Source organism: Lampetra fluviatilis, chromosome 42 (assembly GCF_964198595.1).
Source record: "Lampetra fluviatilis chromosome 42, kcLamFluv1.1, whole genome shotgun sequence".
NCBI lineage: Eukaryota > Metazoa > Chordata > Hyperoartia > Petromyzontiformes > Petromyzontidae > Lampetra > Lampetra fluviatilis.
Window position 1 is genome coordinate 9,932,186 of NC_136316.1, and position 26,454 is coordinate 9,958,639.

A 26,454-nucleotide genomic window follows, 5' to 3' on the forward strand; every position below is an offset into this window, starting at 1 on the left:
CATCCCCTGGCCCCGCGGGGAGTGGGGGTGAAGTATGGTTGCTCGGACGCCGCTTGAAGCTGAGCCCAGGGAACCGCCCCGTGGCGGCATTCTCACCACACGCTGCCCGGGGGCCGTCGTGGCCACTCGCACGGCCCCATCGCACACAGCGGCAGCCGCGGGGGTCACTCACACAGCCAGTCTCACAAACTCACAGATACACACTCACAGATACACACACACAGATACACACTCACACACTCACTCACACAGATACACACTCACAAACTCACAGATACACACTCACAGATACACACTCACTCACAGATACACCCTCACTCACACACTCACTCACACACTCACTCACACACTCAATCACACCCTCACACTCACAGATACACACTCACTCACACACTCACACACTCACAGATATACACTCACAGATACACACTCACACACTCACTCACACACTCACACACTCACAGATACACACTCACTCACACACTCACAGATACACACTCACACACTCACTCACAGATACACACTCACTCACACACTCACAAACTCACAGATACACACTCACTCACACACTCACTCATACACTCACTCACACACTCACAGATACAGACTCACAGATACACACTCACAGATACACACTCACAGATACACACTCACTCACACACTCACAGATACACACTCACTCACACACTCACAGATACACACTCACACACTCACTCACAGATACACACTCACTCACACACTCACAAACTCACAGATACACACTCACTCACACACTCACTCACACACTCACTCACACACTCACAGATACAGACTCACAGATACACACTCACAGATACACACTCACTCACACACTCACAGATACACACTCACTCACTCACACACTCACACTCACTCACACACTCACAGATACACACTCACTCACACACTCAATCACACACTCACTCACACACTCACAGATACACACTCACTCACACACTCAGAAATACACACTCACTCACACACTCACAGATACACACTCACTAACACACTCACTCACACACTCACACACTCACTCACACACTCACACACACACACACTCACTCACACACTCACAGATACACACTCACTCACACACTCACAGATACACACTCACACACTCACTCACACACTCACACACTCACTCACACACTCACACACACACACACACACACACTCACTCACACACTCACAGATACACACTCACTCACACACTCAATCACACACTCACTCACACACTCACAGATACACACTCACTCACACACTCAGAAATACACACTCACTCACACACTCACAGATACACACTCACTAACACACTCACAGATACACACTCACTCACACACTCACAGATACACACTCACTAACACACTCACACACACACACTCACTAACACACTCACAGATACACACTCACTCACACACTCACAGATACACACTCACTCACACACTCACTCACACACTCACACACTCACTCACACACACACACTCACTCACACACTCACAGATACACACTCACTCACACACTCACAGATACACACTCACACACTCACTCACACACTCACACACTCACACACTCACACACACACACACACTCACTCACACACTCACAGATACACACTCACTCACACACTCACACACACATACTCACACACTCACTCACACACTCACAGATACACACTCACTCACACACTCACAGATACACACTCACACACTCACTCACACACACATACTCACACACTCACTCACACACTCACAGATACACACTCACTCACACACTCACACACACATACTCACACACTCACTCACACACTCACAGATACACACTCACTCACACACTCACAGATACACACTCACACACTCACTCACACACTCACACACTCACTCACACACTCACAGATACACACTCACACACTCACTCACACACTCACACACTCACTCACACACTCACACACACACACTCACTCACACACTCACAGATACACACTCACTCACACACTCACTCACACACTTGTAGAGGTGTTACGGAGGGGGTGTTATAGAGTTGATACGGATGGGAAACAAACACACTGGGCGTGGCTATGTCTGTACGCGAGCAGGTGCTTACATCGACGTCCGCGCCGTTTAGCCTGGGGGGCTAACACGGCGCTGGGATCCCCCGCGGCCCCACCCCTCAGGGGGGAGTGGCTATATAAGGCGGTGAGCCGGAGGGCTCGGGGTTCAGTGTTCAGCTTTAACCAGAGAAGCAAGAAGACCTGCTAGATAGGCCCTGGGACTCCCTTGGATCGCTGTCCTTCTCAGGACCGACCAAGGCCAGCCAGTGGCGTGGCCCCAAGAGCCCAGAGCCGATGCCCTTGTAAGAGCCGGTCTGGGAACTCAGGGTGCCGTAATCCCAGCTTAACCAGGGCTGGGTTAGCTAGCCTCCCCTAGCCCGATAGTGGAGGACCTATGAATAGGCTAGCTGTAACATAGGTTGTCAATCTCCCAGTTAGACGGGTATCGGCCCCTCCGAGTGTTGTATATCTCGGCCTGTAGATACAACTGTGTTGAATAAATAAGTGTTCCTCCGACTACGTCGTCCAAGCCTCCTTGAACCACACTACACACTCACACACACACACTCACACACTCACACACTCACTCATACACTAACACACACTCACACACACACTCACACACTCACTCACACACTCACTCACACACACACTCACACACACACTCACACACACACACTCACACACTCACACACTCACTCATACACTAACACACACTCACACACACACTCACACACTCACTCACACACTCACTCACACACACACTCACACACACACTCACACACACACACTCACACACTCACAGATACACACTCACTCACACACTCACAGATACACACTCACTCACACAATCACACACACATACTCACACACTCACTCACACACTCACAGATACACACTCACTCACACACTCACAGATACACACTCACTCACACACTCACAGATACACACTCACAGATACACACTCACTCACACACTCACAGATACACACTCACAGATACACACTCACTCACACACTCACACAGCCAGTCTCACACACTCACAGATACACACACACTCATACAACAACAACAACCGCCATTCGCCACTAAGTGGCGGTGACGTCACCACGACGCTTGTGCCAGGCTATGTGCATGTTAAAGCCACGTGAAGTGTAGAACGCCCGCTGGCAGGAGGTCACGGGGCAGACCCAGGTGCCATGGGTCGATTGACCGAGATGACTGGCTGATGCACCACCTGTGCCCCCCACTGTGCCAACTTGCAGTGTGTTAGTCATCCGTCGCTCCGCTCGTTGTTGTGAGAGTCACTCCGCTGTCCTCCGTTGTTGCTGGAGGGTGACTGCCTCCAACTGCCCAGTAGCGTCCTTCACGAGCCTCCTCCACTGAGGCCGATCTCGATACCACTCATATCAGTCCACTCAGCTCCACGTCCTCCTGTACCACATCACTCCATCTCTTCTCTAGCCCGTGTCGCGCCCGTTTAGCCCCCTCTATCTGGCCGAACAAAAGCTGTTTAGGCATGCGGTGGCTGGGCATGCGGGCTACATGACCCAGCCAGTGCAGCCTTGCCTGCCGGAGGAGCTCACTGATGAGACTTTGTCCAGATCTTTCAAGAATTTGTGAGCTCCTCACACAATCCAGCCTGATTAAACCCAGGATGGATTGTAGGCAGGCTAGTCTAAATGTTTATAACCAACAAAGATGTTCCATTAGGGGGGTTCACGTTTCACAAGCATAGAGAAGGGAGGGCATGACCGTGGCTTAGAAGAGAATGAGGAGGCTTCGTGTGGAGCGACAAACCAAGTAGCTTCCACACAGCGTTACACAGCCAATGAAAAGATAATGCCGCTCGACTGATTCGGAGTGAGACCTCTGCTGTCAAACTGAAGCCGGTCATTAACACACTTCCCAGGAATGGAAAACTCTCCACTCTCTCCACAACTGCCCTATCACCAATTGGCAGTTGAGGGGGTGAAGTGTTTGATGGCACAAAATACCCAGGCAGGTGCTTAGTTTTGGTGGGGCTGATGGTAAGGCCCCACCTCTTAGTGGCACACTCCAGGTTCAACAGCAGTGCCTCCAACTCCTTCTCTGAGTAAGCAGCAATGACCAGATCATCAGCATACATAACATGGTTGACCAATAGGGAACCATCCCTTGACAGCACCCGGCCATCGTTCAGCCTCCCATTGTATTTGTGTAGTGACGTAAATGATGTCATAGGAGTGCTACTGTGCATCTGGAGCCTCTCTCTGGGACCAGAGTGAGTGCGGCATGCGAGCGGGCCCTAGGGGGCATAGTCCTGGTGACGGCCTGAGAGAGGGCACATGGTAGTCTGAGTGAACCCGAGAGGGCACGTGACCGGGACAGGGTAGTGAGGGGGGCCCGAGGGGGGCTTGAGGGGCACGTGATGCTCGGTCGAGGCCTTCTGGAAAGGTCTCGAAGGGGGCGTGGCCGAAGGCGGAGCGAAGTCACGCCCAGGAGCAGCAAGGGGCGGTCCCAAGCGTGTTCTTGGCGAGTCTGTGGAATCGAGCCGCGGTCCCGCGTCTCGTCGCTCTTCGGTTGTCGTCACGCTCGGCGTCATGGGTCAGGCAGGCGTCGCTGGCCTGACCCGGTCATCTAGTTACCCCGTTAAATTGGATAAAGTGTACGTTAATGTAGTTAGCCTGTTGGGTCGTTAAATAAACGTGTTGCCTCCAAGATTGAGTGTGCGCCTCCACAGAACAACACTACATTTTTACCAGATGGAGATTCTTCTGGTACAGCCATGGAAAGCTTCTTGAACTACGTGATAGAAAAATATGTTAAATAATGTGGGAGCCAGAGGACATCCCTGTTCCACCCCAGGGTAAAAAGGGAATGCCACAGTCTCCCAGCCATGTAGATTTACCTGGGCCTGCCAACCATCATGAAGGTCCTCAATGATTGTGAGCAGAGAGTCTGGGACTCCGAAAGCACGAAGAACAACCGAGAGCCCAGGCCAATTGATGTATCATAGGCCTTGACCAGATTAATAAAGCAGAGATGTCGGTCCTCTTGGAATTGCCTACACCTCTGCTGTAGCAAGCAGATAGAAAATATGGGAAATGTGCAGGACCGCCCTGGCCTGAAACTATATTGGGGCTCTGCAAGCCTCTTCCCAGCATGCCTGGCAAGGCGATGTTGAATAATCCTTGCCCGGACCTTTCCCAGCACACTGGGGAGGGAGAAGCCCCTGTAGACTGTGCGGTCCCCCTCCTGAAGGGCATCCTTCCAATCCTACGGAACCCGTCCAGTGGCCCAGACTGTTATTATGATGTCATATAGGGCAGTCTGTGTACAAACGCCACCCTCCCTCAGTATTTCGCTAAAGAGATCATCTCTGCCTGGCGCTTTTCCTGATCTCAGAATCTGGACCACCTTTTGTACATCCTCAACAGTTGGGACATCAGCCAGCCACTCATAGGGGTGACTACTTGGAATATTTGAGGCACCGCAGCCTCAGCAGGATCATCCCCGCCCTATGATGTTTCCAGGCTGAGGGATTTCCCCTCACCCAAGACGTCACAGAAATTCTCAGCAAATCTGATGGTGTGGCGCTGCAAATTACTTTTTTGATGGAGTTAAAGAGTAATTTGTGATCGCGGACAACTGAGGCTCCATCTCCTCAGCAACCCGCGACCACCACTCAACTTTGCAGCGATGCACGGCTCTCCGAACCTTCCAGCGAAGGCTGCGGCAAGCCTCCTCATTCTCCCATGTGGGATGCTGTAGATGGTGAGAGTGGGCCTGTCGCTTTTTCTCAGCCAGCCAAAACACCTCCTCCGTCAGCCAGGGTCTTTGGGGAGGTTTGGACCGTGTACCCAAAGCAGCCATTGCAGCTGCATGAGCCACCGTCCTAAACCTCGCCCATTTCCCCTCGGCATCAGGAAGAGATGCCAACCCCAGCTGCAAGTGATGATGACATTCTTGCTTACAACTTTATCTAGCTGAGACCAGGCCACTGTGGATTGAAATGGGGTCACAGATGGACACCAACCAACGGAGTGGAAGAATGGCAGGTGCATCTTACAGATGACAAGCCGATGGTCAGTGGGCAGATCATACTCACACTCCCACACACACCCAAATATATACATACATACACACACTCACTCAACCAGTCTAGCTCACTCACTCACACAGATACACACTCACACATACTCACTCACACTCACACACTCACTCACACTCACACACAGACTCACTCACACTCACACACACTCACTCACACTCACAGACTCACTCACACTCACTCACACAGATACACATACACACTCACACACACTCACTCACAGACTCACTCACACACACACACAAACTCACTCACACACACAAACTCACTCACACTCACACACAGACTCACTCACACACAGACTCACTCACACTCACACACAGACTCACACACACACACACAGACTCACTCACACTCACACACAGACTCACTCACACAGACTCACTCACACTCACACACAGACTCACTCACAGACTCACTCACATTGACAGACAAAGATTCCCCATATAGCCTCAACGGAATGTTGGGGCAAGTGCTGTTAGCGAACACCTATGAAGACCGGCATGGCACACGCGGGGGTGGGTGACCAGCACCATGCCCGGTCGCCTTTGTCTCCCCAGTGGCGATGTTTACACACCGCACCAAGTACTAATTTGAGGCTGAGTCAACCTAGGGGAGGCCCAGAACCGGTTCAGATAATCGCCACTGGTGTTGGCCATGAGTGAGAATCGAGCTCGGGTCGCCGGATTCGTAGCGCAGCGCAGCGCTAACCACAAATGACTCTTTAATTCCATTAAAAAAAGTAACTACTGCGCCTCACTCACACACTCACTCACTCACACGCTCACCCACACACTCACAAAGTGACACACACTCACACACACTCACAAAGATACACACTAACTCACACACTTACATACTCTCCGCAAATCTGGGTGAGTGTGTGTTTTAATTAGTTAATTTTAATTCTGTTTCGTAAGCATATTGCATTAATTTGCTTTTACATATTTCACTGCTGCTCGTGACGACCGTGGGATCGTTGTCTCTGGGTGGATGCCGTTTTACTCTCCCTGCCCGACGCCTCACGCGGTTCGAGAGTGCGGCGAGTGTGGGGTGAGTGAGAGGTGAGTGTGGGGTGAGTGTGGGGTGAGTGACAGGGTGAGTGTGGGGTGAGTGTGGGGTGAGTGTGGGGTGAGTGTGTGGAGTGAGTCTGAGGGTGAGTGTGGGGTGAGTGTGTGGCGTGTGCTCGCTCACCATCATCGCGATGAGTGCCGTCACGTAGCTCTGCTGCATCAGAAACCGGCCAACCGTCCCAAAGTGTCCTGCCGGGTCCGACCCCTGACCCCCGGCGTCCGCTTCACCCTCCAGGCTGCACTTTGACCCCTGGCCTGATAAACCTGCAGAACGGAAGGACGTGGTCAGGTCAATGTCACTTTCAATTAAAGCTACAACTATTACAATATTTTTTTTATACCCTCGGCAAGGCCCACTTGATGCCCAATCGAGGCCCACAACAGAGCACCACAGTGTGGGGCGAATGCAGATGCAGGGCGGTGGAAGACGTGGAACCGTAGCCTAAAGGGACAATCAAAGACCCCCCCCCCCTACTTCGTGTTTTGCTAAATTTGAAATGAAAGCATCAGTGAATCAGTGAAGCACTCCGGCTGACTCATGGCCAGCAACAACATCCATGTGAACCAAGGGAACGGTGACAGAATGCCACACAGCCCAGCACGGTCGACTAACCAAAGTGCGATCCACTCATCACGGGGCTAACTTAGCACCCTACATTGTTTATAATAACACGCAGCTTACCGCAAGAAAATTACACGAATGATGATGGTGAAAATTAATGTTACTGATAAGACCTTTGGCTCGATGTAAATTGACCACTTTTAGCCACTGTGTTTTATAACCACCCACTCAACTGCAGGACTGCCATCCATCCACACGGAGCAAACCTCATGAAGTTGGGGCATTGCAGTTACCACACAACGTTCAACAGACGATGCATTCAATTTCTGCGATCCAGTTCTATCACCAAATAAACTCCATGACAGTCGAGGCCTGGGGGGAGCTAAGGAGTACCACTCCCATTCACGATTCTACAGACGGACGTCTCGCGTCGTCCTATCGTCACGTGGTCACGTCATCGTCACGTGGTCACGTCATCGTCACGTAATCGTCACGTGGTCACGTCATTGTCACGTCATCGTCACGTCATCGTCACGTGGTCACGTCATCGTCACGTCATCGTCACGTCGTCGTCACGTGGTCACGTCATCGTCACCGTCATTGTCACGTCATCGTCACATCATCGTCACGTGGTCGTCACGTCATCGTCACGTCATCGTCACGTGGTCACGTCATCGTCACGTGGTCACGTCATCGTCACGTCATCCTCACGTGGTCACGTCATTGTCACGTCATCGTCACGTCGTCGTCACGTCATCGTCATCGTCACGTCATCGTCATGTCGTCGTCATCGTCACGTCATCGTCACGTGGTCGTCACGTGGTCGTTGTCAGGTCGTCGTCGCCGCGTCGTCGTGGGGCGGCCCCAGAAGGCAAAGCGGCGGGAATGCTTGGCGACGCGCCTCTTCTGCTCGCGCTCACCCTGCGTCCGTAACCCTCGCACGTCGTCGGCTCATACACACGCAGCAGCAACAGCAGCACTTCCACCTCCTCCTGCTGCTGCTGCTGAGGTCACGTAAAATTCGATAGATTTTGGGCCACGGAGATGGAATGCAATCCGCGGTTACAAACGATTTACAGAGCAACCACTTTGTGATTTCGGCCCCTTTCCAGGAGTGAGCAATCGCCATTTTAGAGAAAGCTAAGTCCCGCCATAGGAATGTGGAGTTTCTGCTTACTGGCTGAGGGCCACGAGTGCTGATGATTGGCACTCAATGCAAGTTTGAGTTGGAAGATATCTGACCTCAAATAAAGACGCCAGTTTATCTCGTAATTATTCATAGCCTGAGTGAGCTTCTCCATGAATACAATTCTAAGTTAGGCGCTTCTATAAATATTTTCTCTTAATAAATATACAGGAAGTTTAATCTCACACTGCAATCTTGCACTATTTATTCTTTCAACCAAATATTTTTGCAATATTGTTCCAATTTGTACTCGTATTTTGTACACTCACGCTGAGCACCAGTATTTCTCCAATGTATTTTCTCAGACCTCCTGCGCAGTAGAAACATGCCTCGGTGAAGTCTCATAACTCCTACCGACGTATCATCCGTCTGCCGCTCGTGACGCACGCATCAGACCACGCGTGCGAGGGTGGCAGGAGGGCCGTGGCGAGGATGGGACGGGGAGTGTGGTCACGGAGTCCGCACCGGACTGAGCCGAAGGTCTCCACGAGGAGGGCGACTCGATGGGGATCTCCACGTAGCCCGGAGAGAGGGGGTCGCCAGGGTCGATCAGCAGGTCGCGGTTGTCAAGGTCGCGGAGGTCGCGGAGGTCGATGAGAGGGGAGGGGCGCCGCGCGGCCCCGTCGTGCTGCACGGGGCGCCCGGGGCTCCCGTTGGCCGTGTAGAGCACGGGCTGCGAGGCACGCGGCGCGCGTCAGTGAGCGGCGCGAGGCCTTAAGCCAGCGCTCGGCGAGGGTGGCGCCCGGGTGGCGCGGTGCGGCGGTGCGCCTCGGCGAGTGTGCGAGCCGTGGTGCAACTGACGATGTGGATGACGCTCGTGATGATGACGTACATATGTTGAACTTCTTTCTCACCCAACGTAGCCAACCACACTAATCGGAGGTGGGGGATGACCGTGATGATAACCGTGATGATGACATTGACGGTGATGATTATGGTTCTTATAATGATAGCACAGGCAGTGATGATGATGATGATGTTAATCATGCCAATAGTGCTGGTGGTGTTGCTGCTGCTGCCGATGATGATGATGGTGATGGTGGTGGTTATATTTAATATGTTGTGTCACTGTGCTCATAAATCGTACGTTGGACACTCCCAGCTCTTCTGGAGCCAGTCTCAAGGGCTGTGGAAGGCAAAGAAAATATTTTTCAAATGTTTTAGTTATAAATTAGAAGATATTAAATTTACAATATTTTATTAAATCTCGCTCCCAAAGCAGTCACACATTGAACCCTGGCCAATGGCTCTCCAAACGGAGGTCTTGGTCTGGTACGTGGTGGCGATGGTGTGTGTGGTGTGGTGTAATGTGTGTGGTGTTGTGTAATGTGTGTTGCGTTGTGTAATGTGTGTGGTGTGGTGTAATGTGTGTGGTGTGGTGTAATGTGTGTGGTGTGGTGTAATGTGTGTGGTGTGGTATAATGTGTGGTGTTGTGTAATGTGTGTGGTGTGGTGTTGTGTAATGTGTGTGGTGTTGTGTAATGTGTGTGGTGTTGTGTAATGTGTGTGGTGTGGTGTAATGTGTGTGGTGTGGTGTAATGTGTGTGGTGTGGTGTAATGTGTGTGGTGTGGTGTAATGTGTGTGGTGTGGTGTAATGTGTGTGGTGTGGTATAATGTGTGGTGTGGTGTAATGTGTGTGGTGTTGTGTAATGTGTGTGGTGTTGTGTAATGTGTGTGGTGTGGTGTAATGTGTGTGGTGTGGTGTAATGTGTGTGGTGTGGTGTAATGTGTGTGGTGTTGTGTAATGTGTGGTGTTGTGTAATGTGTGTGGAGTGGTGTAATGTGTGTGGTGTTGTGTAATGTGTGGTGTTGTGGAATGTGTGTGGTGTGGTGTAATGTGTGTGGTGTTGTGTAATGTGTGTGGTGTGGTGTAATGTTTGTGGTGTGGTGTAATGTGTGTGGTGTGGTGTAATGTGTGTGGTGCTGTGTAATGTGTGTGGTGTGGTGTAATGTGTGTGGTGTTGTGTAATGTGTGTGGTGTTGTGTAATGTGTGTGGTGTTGTGTAATGTGTGTGGTGTGGTGTAATGTGTGTGGTGCTGTGTAATGTTTGTGGTGTGGTGTAATGTGTGTGGTGTTGTGTAATGTGTGTGGTGTTGTGTAATGTGTGTGGTGTTGTGTAATGTGTGTGGTGTGGTGTAATGTGTGTGGAGTGGTGTAATGTGTGTGGTGTTGTGTAATGTGTGTGGTGTGGTGTTGTGTAATGTGTGTGGTGTTGTGTAATGTGTGTGGTGTGGTGTAATGTGTGTGGTGTTGTGTAATGTGTGGTGTGGTGTAATGTGTGTGGTGTTGTGTAACGTGTGTGGTGTTGTGTAACGTGTGTGGTTGGCGTGACATGAATGTAATGGTGTGACTGTGCAATGAACCAGAAAACACTACACGTGCTGTCGGCCTCACAGGGCACGTTCAAACTAAACTAAACTATTTGTGATTTAAAGCTTTCGTAACTGCAGGGATTCATATTCTTGGTTCTTTCGGTAAAGTCCCGTAAAAGGGAAATAATAATACGTGACTTTACCAAAAGAACCAAGAATATAAACTATTGTATTTTACTAGGTAAAACATACTGAGCTACATAGCTCTTATTCAGAAGCGACCTGGCTAACACAAATCAACGAAGTGACTTACCAAGTGGACATTCATCACAACCAAGTACTCTGTACGCATTTTGATTCTAAATGTGGAGGGAAAAACCGGAGGACCCAAAGATAAATCCACGCAGCCGCGGGAAGAGAGAGAGGCACGCAAGCTCCGAATATACAGCAGCAGGCGTCAGGGTTGGGTTCAAACCCACGACCCCCTGTACACCAGGCGAGGTAGTTAACATCTCCAAGCCACCGTGGCGCCCCCGTTCATGATCCCCTAACGTCATTCCCACGACTCGACTGGAGTCGCGCAGAGCGAGCGACGTCGCTGCCCCCTCCAAAACTACGAACGGCACACGGTCGGTGCGACACAGCACAGCGCTCTCGTGACAGCCGTGCAATATCAGAATGGTGGAACGACGCGACTACTAAATTATTATTATTAATGAAGATGCGATGGCGTCACGTCGTGTAACGATGTCAGCATCACCCTGCTTTCGTCGACGGAGGACAGCGAGTGCTGGGGGCCACTGAACCACTTGTGCCGCGTCGTCGGCTGCTGCTGCGCTTCGGCGGAGCCCTCCCTCGTGGGCGGCAGCACCTCGAGCAGCAGATCCCGCTCCTGCACACGCGAAGAGCACGCACACAATGAGCACGCACACACACATGCACACGTGCGCACACACGTACGAACACATGCACGCACAAACACGCAAGCACACCCACGCACACACACATGCACACGTGCGCACACACGTACGAACACATGCACGCACAAACACGCAAGCACACACACATGCACACGTGCGCACACACGTACGAACACATGCACGCACAAACACGCAAGCACACACACGCACACACACATGCACACGTGCGCACACACGTACGAACACATGCACGCACAAACACGCAAGCACACACATGTGCACACGTGCAAAAAGAGCACACACATGCAACGAGCACGCTCACGCACGCACGCAGAGATGAGCATGCACACACACAAACGCACGCAACGAGCACGCACACAAGCAAACGCACACACACGCTCAAGCAGGCACACACGTAAGTGAGCGCACACATACACGCACGTGCATACACGCACGTGCACACTCATGCGCACACACACACGCACGTATACATGCACGCTTGTGTGTGACTGTGGTGAGCGGTGGTGTAGCAGTTAGCGCGCTGCGCTATGAACCCAGTGACCCGAGTTCAATTACCACTCACGGCCAACACCAGTCACAGCGACTGAACCGGTCCTGGGCCTCCTCTAGGTAGACTCAACCTAAAACGAGTACAGTACCTGGTGCGCTGTGTAAACATCGCCATTCGGGAGACAACGGCAGCTGGGCGTGGTGCTGGCCACCCACCCCCTCGTGTGCCACAGTACCGGCCTTCATAGGTGCTGCTCGCTAACAGCACTTGCCCCAACAGTCTGGTAAGGCTATACGGGGGATGTTTGTTTTTGTGTGTGTGTGTGTGACCGTGTGCATGTGTATTACTGCATGTGTGCGACTGTGTTGGCACAGTGGGGAGCACAGTTGGTGCGTCTGCCAGCCTTCTCAGTCAGTAAACCCAAATCACCTGAGTCTGTCCCATGACCTCCGGCCAGCGAGTCTTCCACACTCCTTGTGGCCTCAAGGTGCACCTAGCCTGGCACGAGCACTGTGGTGACGTCACTGCCACTTAGTGGCAAATGGCGGCTGTGACTGTGTACCTACCACACTGTGTATGTACGTGCATGTGGGACTGCGTGCGTGCGCATAAGCTGCGTGTGACCATGTGTGTGCATGTGCATGATTGTGCATGTGCGTGCATGTGCGTGCATGATTGTGCATGTGCATGCATGATTGTGCATGTGCGTGCATGATTGTGCACGTGCATGCGTGACCGTAAACGTGTGCGACTGCGTGCGCGTGAAGGTGCGTGTGTGAGCGTGCGTGCGCGTGAGCGCGACTTTGCACGTGCCTGCTGCGAGCGCAGCGGCTCGTAGAGCCACATGCGCACGAGCGTGGCCACGGTGAAATAGAGCAGCAGCAGGAGGCACGGGTTGAGGAGGCTGGGCCACGCCGCGTCGCCGTGCACCGCCAGCTGCCACGGCGCCGAGCAGTCCGTGCGGATCACGGCCGTCACGCCAAACAGCCTGGCGGCGGAGGGGGGGGGGGCACGCAAACGCACGGCAAACGCAAACACGCTGCTCGACGAACCGTCGGGACGAGCGTTGTCAGCGAACGCCTGGTAAGGTCGGCACGAAACACGAGGCGGCGGATGGCCGGGCCTCGGGCCTCGAAGCGCTCGCTTCGAGGCCCGAGGTGACAAGCGGCATCGCGAGGTGACAAGCGGCATCGCGAGCAGCAGCGGCCCCCGCTGCGGCCCTGCGGAGGGCTGCCGAAGCTCCGCGGCGCCGCTTCAGGACTCCCGACGGGAACGAGCGGATCGCTTTGAGCGACGGGTTCTGAGTCCAGGGACAAAGGCCCCATTGCACACGAAGCAGCCAGCAGCAAAGAGCACCATTGAAGGTCCAATGGTTAAGAGGTAATCTGTTTCTTGGGTCCGGCATAGTTATTAAGAGGAGCTGGGGGGTGTGGAGGGACAATGGGAGGAGGGAATTTCCCAAGTGGAGTGGCACGAGGGGGGAAGCAGAACGGGAAGAGAGGTGAGCTGCGTGCGGAGAGCGAGTTGTCGTGAGTTGGCGGTTGGCGCGCCGAGCTCCAAACCCAGCGACCCGAGTTCCATTCCCGCTCACGGCCAACACCAGCGACGATTATCTGAAACGGTCCTGAGCCTCCCCTAGGTCGACTCAACCACAAGTGAGTACCTGCTGCGGTGTGTAAACATCGCTGCTAGGGAGACAAAGGCGGCCGGGCGTGGTGGTTGGCCACCCACCCCCTCGTGCGCCATCCCGGCCTTCATAGGCGCTCGCGAACAGCATTTGTCACAACAGTCTGTTAAGGCTACACGGGGGATCTTTGTCCTTGTGCTGTTGTGACCTGCAGTGTGGTGGTTGACTAACGGTGCGGTGGCTGAGACGAAACAGTCAGTGTCTGGAGGACCGAATTCTCGACACGGGTGGAAAATTGCAGGACTCTGTCCGATGGGTTGCATCTAGAGTTGCACATCGAGTCTATGACGGACAGTCAGGACTTGGCTATTGCTTTAAAGCAGCGATGTGTGGGCGAACGAGACAGCGCAGCCCTTCGCGATACTTTAAAATTAAACGATGCGGTCCGCTGTGTACTCGCATCTCCTCGGGGCGATTCACTTCCCTCCCACACGAGACGAAAATACTGAGAGGGAAATTGTCTCAACATTACGTGCAGGACCTTCCTTAAACAAAAACATAAAACGAAGCGATGTTTTTCCAAGTAATTATTTCCAATTACAATTCACCACATGTGTAATTTGAGTGTTTCTCAAGTGCCATCTAAGTTTACATTTCCCTTCTGTTGTTGCACTTCATCATAGTCCCCGCATTCACCTCTGGTCCCTGCTTGTGAAGGATTTGTGTTATTTCAACCGATCACTCAGTCGGTTACAAGGACGACTGCGTTACAGAATTGGCAGCGGGGTTGTTCGTTGCCAGGAATCAAACCCAGCTCGAGTGCAACGAGAGGACGGTTTGTGGGTGTCGGGTGGTGGCGGGTTTAACGACACATTGATATTTACGCGATCTAAACCCAAACAAGTCTATTATTGATAATATTGGTCGCGAGAGCTGTTTCCTCCCGAGTCCACTGCGGCACAGATCCACACACAAACACACAAAGTGGGAAGAATCTAAACGGTGAGAGCCGAGTGCTTTTAGGAGGCAAAAAAATCTATTTTACCAGTTAAGGCTCACTGAGCTGTGTAGCTCTTTCTCAGAAGGGACCTGGCCATCACAAGTAACAGCTCAACAAAGCGGCTCATCATCACGCCGAACTTTATAGCAACAAAACTCTCAAAACGCATCTTTCTAAATGTGGAGGGAAAAGCCGGAGGACCCGAAGAAATATCCACGCAACCACGGGGAGAGAGACACCGCAAACTCCAAATATACAGCAAGTGTCAGGGTCGAGATAAACTCACGACCTCCTGTATACCAGGCGAGGTAGTTAACATCTCGCCACTGTGGTGCCCAACATCTATTAAGGCCAGCACAGCAGATGAGGTGGAGGTTGGACCAGCGCCGTACCTGGCTGGTTGTTGTTAACACACCAAACTAAGGCTTAATTTAATACCAAGTTAACTGAGGGTAATCTAAGGACATTTTTACATATACAATACCACTTGCCCCTGGTGAGGAGAGCTGGGAGTCGAACCCAGGTCACTGTGAAGGGGTCACGGTGCACACATCCAAATTTCACTACCACCTGAAAACAAACGACAAGGCCCCCCCAATAGCATTATAAAGACTGTTGGGGCAGTTTCTGTTAGCGACCACCTATTACAACCAACAATGCACATGATGGCGTGGTGTGGACAACATCACGCCTGGCCACATTAGTGTTGATATTTACACACCACACCAGGTTCTCATTTGAGGCCGAGTCACCCGACGAAAGGCCTAAGGCGAGTTATGGTGCCACCAACGTTGAGACACTGCCTCCAACGGAACGCGCCTCGATGGGTGTGTCGCGCAGCGCACAGACAATCGCGCTCATGCCTCCCAACGCACGAACACGCAAACGTACGCTTGCGCACGCGCGCACGCACGAACGCATGCTTGCACACGCTCACAAGCACGAACGCACGCTTGCACACGTGCGCACGCTCGCACGCACGCTTGCACACGCGCGCGCGCACACTACTATTGACTCGCGCTCGCACAGAGCAATGGAGGGCGGGGCGACTTGGAGCGGAGCACAAACAAGAGGAACGAGCCAAGCGGAGGCCCCCGTGCTCATGCACGGCCATCCTCGACGGCAGCGCCTTTGAAGGCTCGGGCCGCTGTCTGGCTGCCAACCACCAGAAGATGAATTGCCGTGAACAGCTCCGTGGGGGCGCGATGGCAGAGAGAAGTGCATTTCTGTTTTTCTGGCGTCGGCTTAACGCGGACACACGACGACCCCGGACTCACTCACACCTGTGCACGGAGCGCGGCGCGGTCCGTGGTGTTCTACGCTGGAACGACATAAAGAGACAGCTCTCGTCGTTTACGAGATGTCCAGAGGGAACGTCCAGACGCCACCGCCACTGGCATATTTTTACAAGGGGTGGCTGGCTCGTTGAGAATTCACCATATAAGGAGCACTGGGAGCTTGCCTATTATTGAACTCTGGCGGGAATTTTGTGAAGATGCGTCGGGTGGTTTTCCCTTTTTGTCGATGACATTCCACGCTGCAAATTGGCACCCTTTTTTTTCACCAGACGAGAGCCCCCTGACGCTCATCGACTCGTGCGGACGGAATGGCCCGACGACTCCGATCTGTGCGTTGTGTCCCATCCAACGGCTAAGACGTACCGATGTCTCCAGTCCTAAACGCGGGGCAACATCGCCCGGCCCAGGTCTGTGGCCATTTCACTGAGAGATGTGAATCTTCACCGAGAGATGCCGATCTTTATGAATGTGTTGAGTGTTTTGTTATTTGTGCAGTTCTGGCCCAAAGCGTCTCCCTGCTCAGACGAGCACCGGGCGGTGCTCATCACCACCGGCGTCCCTGAGCCAATGGTGACAATTCCACATTCCTATGGTGGGGGGACAACCCCTACTTACAGATAACGACTGTTCACTCCCCACAAAGGTGGACTTATTTTATCGACGACGAGACCCAAACATCGCACCCCCTGGCTTTGACATTCCTCCTCCCGCTCCTCGTCCTCCTCCTCGAAGACACCGGTGCTTCCCTTCAACCGCATCAGAACATCACCAACAGGCCGACGCACAAATCTCCTTCACAAATGGAAAACGAAAGACGAGCCACAGTCGTGCGACCGTGGCCATGCCACCCCAACTATGCACCGCACAGTCACCCACCGTCGTCTGCGCCGCTTCAGCGGAAGAGGAACAGCAAGACGGAACCGACTCTCTCTCCTGATGCCCTCTCGGCGTGGCGAGCAGCAGACATTGGCATCTAGCTCTCAAACACTTTGCTGCCATCGTGCACAAGAATAGGATTTTATCGACCTCGGAAGAATGGTGATGGGTTGGGTTGACTCCAATTCTCATTTGGCAGTTTTTGATCTGCTGAAGATTATAAGTAAAACATTTTCTTCTCAGTGGGAGTCCTTGCATTTATCCCAATTCCTGTTTGAAATAAATGTCTATGATACTGGGTTGGCAATGACTCCCAGGCACAAATAGCAACAACTCAACACATTCATTAATATTACTGCCCTAAAATATAATAATAATAATGAACTATCAACTATTTTTTTATTTTCCCAGGTAAGGCCTACTGAGCTATAGAGCGATTTTTTAGAAACGTCCATATCGCGTAATTTAGACTAATAGCATCTCATAACGCCATACATTAATTACAAATAACGGCTAAATCCCATAAACAGCCACTAACAAACAAGTGAAAATAATAGGCAACCTTTCTTTCAATGGTCCTGCGATATTTTGTCTTCTATAGGGGAGCGTTCGTGACGATGGGACACTCGGGATTCAATTGCTGAGAAAATATTTGCACAGCGTAACAAACGCCGGTGCTAACTCAGACAGGAATAGACATGTGAGACTAGTTTCGGATGATGGCACGGGCACTATGAGCTGCCCAAGCCCCTGATGAGCAGGAAACGGTGGTGAGAAGTGAGATGGCTGTGGGTGAGCGGTGATGGACACGGGGGTGAGAAGTGAGATGGCTGTGGGTTGATGGACACGGGGTGAGAAGTGAGATGGCTGTGAGTGAGCGGTGATGGACTCGGGGGTGAGAAGTGAGATGGCTGTGGGTTGATGGACACGGGGTGAGAAGTGAGATGGCTGTGGGTGAGCGGTGATGGACTCGGTGTGAGAAGTGAGATGGCTATGGGTGAGCGGTGATGGACACGGGGTGAGAAGTGAGATGGCTGTGGGTTGATGGACACGGGGTGAGAAGTGAGATGGCTGTGGGTGAGCGGTGATGGACACGGGGTGAGAAGTGAGATGGCTGTGGGTTGATGGACACGGGGTGAGAAGTGAGATGGCTGTGGGTGAGCGGTGATGGACACGGGGGTGAGAAGTGAGATGGCTATGGGTGAGCGGTGATGGACACAGGGGTGAGAAGTGAGATGGCTGTGGGTGAGCGGTGATGGACACGGGGTGAGAAGTGAGATGGCTGTGGGTGAGCGGTGATGGACTCTGTGTGAGAAGTGAGATGGCTATGGGTGAGCGGTGATGGACACGGGGTGAGAAGTGAGATGGCTGTGGGTGAGCGGTGATGGACACGGGGTGAGAAGTGAGATGGCTGTGGGTGAGCGGTGATGGACACGGGGGTGAGAAGTGAGATGGCTGTGGGTTGATGGACACGGGGTGAGAAGTGAGATGGCTGTGGGTGAGCGGTGATGGACTCGGGGGTGAGAAGTGAGATGGCTGTGGGTTGATGGACACGGGGTGAGAAGTGAGATGGCTGTGGGTGAGCGGTAATGGACACGGGGTGAGAAGTGAGATGGCTATGGGTGAGCGGTAATGGACACGGGGTGAGAAGTGAGATGGCTGTGGGTTGATGGACACGGGGTGAGAAGTGAGATGGCTGTGGGTGAGCGGTGATGGACACGGGGTGAGAAGTGAGATGGCTGTGGGTGAGCGGTGATGGACTCGGGGGTGAGAAGTGAGATGGCTGTGGGTTGATGGACACGGGGTGAGAAGTGAGATGGCTGTGGGTGAGCGGTGATGGACACGGGTGAGAAGTGAGATGGCTGTGGGTTGATGGACACGGGGGTGAGAAGTGAGATGGCTGTGGGTGAGCGGTGATGGACACGGGGTGAGAAGTGAGATGGCTGTGGGTTGATGGACACGGGGTGAGAAGTGAGATGGCTGTGGGTGAGCGGTGATGGACACGGGGGTGAGAAGTGAGATGGCTATGGGTGAGCGGTGATGGACACAGGGGTGAGAAGTGAGATGGCTATGGGTGAGCGGTGATGGACACGGGGTGAGAAGTGAGATGGCTGTGGGTGAGCGGTGATGGACACGGGGTGAGAAGTGAGATGGCTGTGGGTGAGCGGTGATGGACACGGGGTGAGAAGTGAGATGGCTGTGGGTGAGCGGTGATGGACACGGGGTGAGAAGTGAGATGGCTATGGGTGAGCGGTGATGGACACGGGGTGAGAAGTGAGATGGCTATGGGTGAGCGGTGATGGACACGGGGTGAGAAGTGAGATGGCTGTGGGTGAGCGGTGATGGACTCGGGGGTGAGAAGTGAGATGGCTGTGGGTTGATGGACACGGGGTGAGAAGTGAGATGGCTGTGGGTGAGCGGTAATGGACACGGGGTGAGAAGTGAGATGGCTGTGGGTGAGCGGTGATGGACACGGGGTGAGAAGTGAGATGGCTGTGGGTGAGCGGTGATGGACTCGGGGGTGAGAAGTGAGATGGCTGTGGGTTGATGGACACGGGGTGAGAAGTGAGATGGCTGTGGGTGAGCGGTGATGGACACGGGGTGAGAAGTGAGATGGCTGTGGGTGAGCGGTGATGGACACGGGGTGAGAAGTTAGATGGCTGTGGGTGAGCGGTGATGGACACGGGGTGAGAAGTGAGATGGCTGTGGGTGAGCGGTGATGGACACGGGGTGAGAAGTGAGATGGCTGTGGGTGAGTGGTGATGGACACGGGGTGAGAAGTGAGATGGCTGTGGGTGAGTGGTGATGGACACGGGGGTGCGTGTGTGACTGCGGGGAGCCACGTGTCGCCATCTTGGATCGGGCCTCATCACCGTCACGCATGTGCATGTCTTTAAAACGTCCATGCAGCGTGACCGCAGCAGCCCACTCCTCATTACACCTGGTGACAGGTAACCACAAAGATACAGAGATTTCCCATACAGCCTCAACAGACGATTTAAAAGCAAGTGCTGTTCGCGAGCACCAATGAAAGCCGGCACAGCACACGAGGGGGTGGGTGGCCAACACCACGCCCGGCCGCTTTTGTCTCCCCAGTGGCGATGTTGACACACCAAACCAGGTACTCATCGGAGGCTGAGTGGACCTAGGGGAGGCCCAAAGCCGATTCAAATAATCGTCACCGTTGTTGGCTGTCAGCGCGAATCAAACTCAGGTTTGCCGGGTTTGGAGCGTAGCGCGTAACCGCTGCCCTTCCACTCCCCACAGGTAACCAATACCAATACCCGCCATTCACCACTAAGTGACAGTGACGTCACCACTGTGCCTGTGCCAGGCCAGGTGCACTTTTAGGCCACGTGAAATGTCGAAGGCTCACTGACAGCAGGTCACGGGACAGATCCAGGTGTTATGGATTGGCTGACTGAGATGACTGGCAGATGCACCAGCTGTACCCCCTACTGTGCCAACTTGCAGTTGTTGTTGGAGGGCGACTGCCTCCAACTGCCCAGTAGCATCCATCACGAGCCTCCTCTATAGGTAACCACACACGCACACAGACGCGAGCGTGCATTCTTGTGTGTGTGCATGCTCGCGAAGAGCGGCAGCGCAGCGGCTCGTGCGCTGCGCTGCGAACCCGGCGACCCGGGAGCATGGCAGTGCAGCGGAATCGATTCCAATTCTGTACCCCCGCCCCACGTTCGTCAACCCTCGATGACCAGCTTGGAGAAATATGATCAAACATTGCCCACATCGCCCACAAGGTGTGAGAAGGCCCTCATCCAGCAGTGGATTGGGCATGCGGGATGTTAGCTGTACGACCCATTCTGGGTGCAGAACCTGACAATCCACTCTTGTTGGTTTCTTTCTCATCTCCCATGGACAAACGTACGATGAACTCAAATCATTCACTCCATCCACTTGCCCTCAACACAACTCGAAGCTTCTGGACTACGAGCCTGCGTGGGTTGCCGAGGCTGTCCACACGGCCCTCTCGCCGCTAAACTGAACACTGTTACTCCATGCGACACCACGGAACTCCGCGCAGCTTCGCTTGCGAAAAAACGCAGCCTTGTGATGCGACGCCACGATTCCAGCGGTGAACATCCTTCGCTGTGTTTACTGCGTGCGGTCGTGTGGCGAATACCCGCGACGGCACGCAATGGTTGGCCGCCGCAGACAGCAATGTGGAATCTGTTATCAAGTCCTGGGCTGCAGCCTTGACATCCATTTTTTGGCAAACGGCGGAATATTTCATCAGGCGGTAAAATCACCTATCACCGACCGAAACGCACATCCACATTAACCCAGAGAATTCCACCACTTTCCTCTTACCCTGCCTCCCTTCCCAGGACGTCTCTCTCTACGGACTTGCTTTTCGTGTTGGAATGCACGATGTAAGAAAAAGTATCCTCTCCACGCATCTCGTAAAAAAGCGCGGGATGCAAAATCCCGGCCGCGTCGGAGCGCTTGACAGAAGCACCACAAACAGCCACGCGGCGGTGGCGCAGACTCGGATAAGTCAGAAACCGGTGCCGGATTGAAGGCGAACCACGCCGGGCAGAGTGGGCCAGGAAGGCCCACTGGACGATGTGCGGCAATGGCAACCGATGACAAATTCGCGTTTCGGCAAGCAGGCCTTCTTCATAGCGACTACATGAATGTACGGGCCATAAAGGAGGGGTCATTGCCCGAAACGTCGCCCACGATATACTCTTCCATCTCAGGCAGTGCGACTGACGGATGCGTTGAGTTTTTATGGAGTTTTTAAACTGTTTGCGTTCATGCACCACTGCCAATGCAGCAGCAGCAGCAGCAGCCAATTATTTATGGTAAATTAGGCACTTTCCTTGCGTCTCGTGTGTGCATGAGCACGCACGCATCTGTGCATGCGTGGGTGTGGCTTGCATGTGGTTTTCGTGTGGGCGCCACGATTGATGAGATGTTAACTACATCGCCTGGTATGCAGCAGGACAATCTCGACCCTGACGCCTGCTGTATATTTGAAGTTTGCGTGTCTCTCTCTCTCCCCGTGCGTGCGTGTAATTTTCTCCAGGTCCTCCGGCTTTTCTCTCCACGTTTAGAAATATGCATTTAGAGTATTTGTCTGATGTAAATTTCCACATGATGATGAGCCACTTCGTTGAGCTATCATTTGTGGCCAGGTCACTTCTGAAAAAGAGCTACGTAGCTCAGTGGGCCTTACCTGGTGAAATTAAAATTGTTTCGTTTTTTGTTTCGTTAATACAACTACATCTTGGTGATTTCTGTAAATTGCCGTGGATAGAAAGAATAGGCAATTTAGAAAAACCGGTGAACTGTGCTGGGGCGGCGAAGTAGCCGGACAGCCGAGTGGGCAGAGAGGCGAGGGTCTGTGTCCCCTTCCGGTGGTAGAGGGGACATCAGCACGACACCCACGGTGATCCAAGCTGGGCCACGAGGAGAGAAGGCTCAAGTTCAAGGTGTGGTTGTACGTGGCTGTATGTGCAGCTCCTCAAATGAGTACCTGGAGCGGTGTGCAAAATCGTCGCCGCTGAGGAGACAAGGCCAGCTGTGTGTGGTGCTGGCCACCCACCCCCTCGTGTGTCGTTCTGGTCTACACAGGTGCTGCTACCCGCTAACAGCAGTCTACACCATTGGAACCTCATTTGCCAGTAAAAAATATGATCATTGGTTTTTTACCCTTTTATCTGGCAACAAAACTGACACCTTTTTTTAACAAGGAGTCATGTTTGCATAGACCACAATACCTGCAGTCATAATGCAAACAAAAAACATAACTCTGATAATGTATGTACTGTCCTTGAAGTTGATTGGTCCACACCCGAGACAGATTTCCTTAGAGCCTAGTCTCACATGGTGTTGGACCAGATGACGCCTCAGATGTGGACCAATCAACTTCAAGGACAGTACATACATTATCAGAGTTACGTTTTTTGTTTGCTTTATGACTGCAGGTATTGTGGTCTATGCAAACATGACTCCTTGTAAAAAAAGTGTCAGTTTTGTTGCCAGATAAAAGGGTAAAAAACCAATAATAACAGCAGTCTGTTAAGGCTGTACGGGGGTCTTTGTTGTGAGTACACACGCACGCACGTGCACAGTCCTTTGTCAATCCACCGCTGGACGAGGGACTCCCCCAAGTTGTGCGGGTCGTGGGGGGTTATTTGATCATACTTCACCTCGCTGGTCAGTGCATATTGGTGAAAGCAGGGAGCATAGACGTGGGACCGTGCAAATCTCACCGGTGATTTTGCTGCACCGCTCTCTGCCGCAGGGTGGCCGTTGCCCATCCACTCACTATCCAGGCCCAAAAGCCTGCTTAGCTTCCGAAATCTGACGTGATCGCACGATTTGACCGTATCGTATGCCTTCATGAAGCCACTGTAATGATCTTCTTGTGCTTGGTAGCGACCGATAGACATTGAAGGGAGGGGCAGGTGGAGGCTGGGCAGACTGGACGGTGAAATTCCACCGGAGCGGTCCATCGGCAGAGCCAAGTCGACGACGCGTCACCCTGAAGCTACGAGTCAACGATGCCAACGAGCACATTCATCAGCCGATCGCGGAAATTCCACATTCCTCTGGCAGGAGCCAATCTCTGCTCATAGCAAAACCACTCCCGTTAACTTCCCACAGAGTGCGACTCGTGTTACGGACCCCGAAGCTTTGCCGTCTCCTATAAGGGCACTGCGACCCGTGGCGGCGACGACAACAATAATAATAACAGCGATAACAACGACGACGACAATCACGACGACGCGTGCAGCACAGCCACGCCTGCTCTGCCCAGTGTAACGGTGGCACCCAGCAAGTCCACAGTGACATCTTCACGATAAATAATTGTAACTTCTTGTTTGCGCCAGGGTTTTATTGCGGCACGTCGGGCGCAGCTGGTTTTGCTTTATCCCGCGAGCGGCTGCTCCGCGGCATTAACGGGGCCTCCGGCAGCAATCCGAGTCTCCCTGAGATAGACGCCGTAGCGCGCGGGGGGGGGGCACGCGGGCAGGGGGGGCAATGAGTCAAACCTTGATCCCTCGCTCCACCCCTCGCTCCCTCGCTCACCCGCTCCCCTCCAGTCCAACCCTCGCTCCCCCCTCCCTCGCTCCCCCCCTCGGTCACCCCTCGCGACCCTCCCTCGCACCCCCCCCTCGCTCGCTCCCTCGCTCCCCCCCTCCCTCGCTCCCCCCCCCCTCCCTCGTTCCCCCCCTCGGTCACCCCTCGCTCCCCCCCCCCTCCCTCGCTCCACCCCTCGCTCGCTCCCCCCCTCGGTCACCCCTTGCTCCCCCCCCCTCCCTCGCTCCACCCCTCGCTCGCTCCCCCCCTCGCTCGCTCCCCCCCTCCCTCGCTCCCCCCCTCGGTCACCCCTCGCTCCCCCCCTCATCTTCCTCCGCACATCTGGGAGTGAGGGCGCCTGCCGTAAACGCTCGCACGGCGACCCGCTCGCCGCGTCACCACCGACTCCGCTTACTCGCAGCAGCAGCAGCAGCTGGTTCGCCGCCACCGCTCTCTCTGGGCGGGCGGTGCGAGCGAGGCTCATGGCGCAGCGGTCGATGCGCTCGTCGCTGTCGCCGCTCCCCGTGAGTCGCGGGCGTCAGGCGGCGCTCGGGCTCGCCGGCGATCGCATGAATGGTTACGATGTGATATTCAAGATTCTCTCTCTGGGTTTACCACCGTGTTTGTGACGCTTCGCGTGTTTTCTGCCTCGTTTGTACAGTTGCGTCCCGACTGCCAAACAGCTGAAATCTGCGTAGAATTCCCATGAATAGTAACTAATTAAAAGTAATAATTTGAAGCATCGATGATGAGCACGAGTGGGTTATAATCAGTGAATCGATGCGTCGCTAGATGCCGAGTAAACCTACCGCCATAACAGCATGTCACAGTTCCTTCTGTTTAAGCAGGCAAGGTGAGCCCAAAGAGACTCAGCCTTTGTTTTCAGTCTCCCTGCTCTAATGAGCAATCGTCGTTCTTCACTACCATCGGTGGGAACCTCAACGAGATGTGAACATTCCGCATCGCTACTACGGTGGCGACCGCTCGCGACTGCCCATTAACTCATTGGCGATGGCCTGAGGAGTGAACCCCAGCCGGGGATTTGCGCCGTTCGCAGACCGTGAGAATCCAAGCCACAGCGTCGCCCGGGAATACGCCAAAGTTCATATCCAGGAATTGCGTTAAAGCTGCGTTAGTGTGCGATTAATAAAGAAGCCTTCTGGAAAGCCTACAAGGACCTAATGCCTCTGTGAATGTCTGACGGCCGCGAAAGGTTGAGTGGTACGCTTCACGGACTATCGCGGGCCTCGTACTGGTTTTATAGTTCTGGCTTTTTGGGTGGTGCTGAGCCCACGGACTCAGCTTCAGATCCCTTCGCCGAAAGCAGTGGTTAGTTAGCAAGCATTTGCTGAGAATATTCACTGCGGATGTTCCGATCGATCGATTTCGTCGATACTCATCGGTCACTTCACTCGCAACCTGCGCACCGAATGGCGCATGGGCGAATCCACGCGGTCCTATTCGCACGCGTTTATACCGCTGCGCATCGACGGATTCATCAAATCATACATTGTACACGCACCACAAGGACAAACATAATCCATTTGTTAATGAAATCGCGATCTCAAACTTTGTCAATTCACAGAATTATCAATGGCGCGTATCGTTGCATCTGTCATCACGTGAATCTCTTTTTGCAGGAAAACATCGCTGGGGCACGTGATCTCTCTCAGGCACCGTTTAAGCGCATTAAGAGGACAGTTTATACATGTGGCATTTGGGTTTTCGACACTGGCGAGCAAACAAAACGAACCAACGCTTGTGAATGGTGACGTCATCGCAGGGTGCGCAACTTGTGAATGGTGACGTCATCGCAGGGTGCGCGACTTGTGAATGGTGACGTCTTCGCAGGGTGCGCGACTTGTGAATGGTGACGT

At 53.3% G+C, this 26,454-nt stretch overlaps 1 protein-coding gene across 1 annotated transcript in view; it reads right to left on the reverse strand.

The window, feature by feature from the left end:
- The window catches only part of LOC144946733 (piezo-type mechanosensitive ion channel component 2-like), a 121,585-nt gene that overhangs the window by 81,491 nt on the left and 13,640 nt on the right, over nucleotides 1-26,454 (reverse strand). The window contains exons 6-10 of the mRNA XM_078875864.1: nucleotides 13,537-13,711; nucleotides 12,053-12,184; nucleotides 10,066-10,104; nucleotides 9,444-9,651; nucleotides 7,352-7,494 (exon numbers count right to left, since the gene is read on the reverse strand). Coding sequence (XP_078731990.1) covers nucleotides 7,352-7,494; nucleotides 9,444-9,651; nucleotides 10,066-10,104; nucleotides 12,053-12,184; nucleotides 13,537-13,711 — 697 coding nt within the window. The remainder of the gene's footprint in view (nucleotides 1-7,351; nucleotides 7,495-9,443; nucleotides 9,652-10,065; nucleotides 10,105-12,052; nucleotides 12,185-13,536; nucleotides 13,712-26,454) is intronic.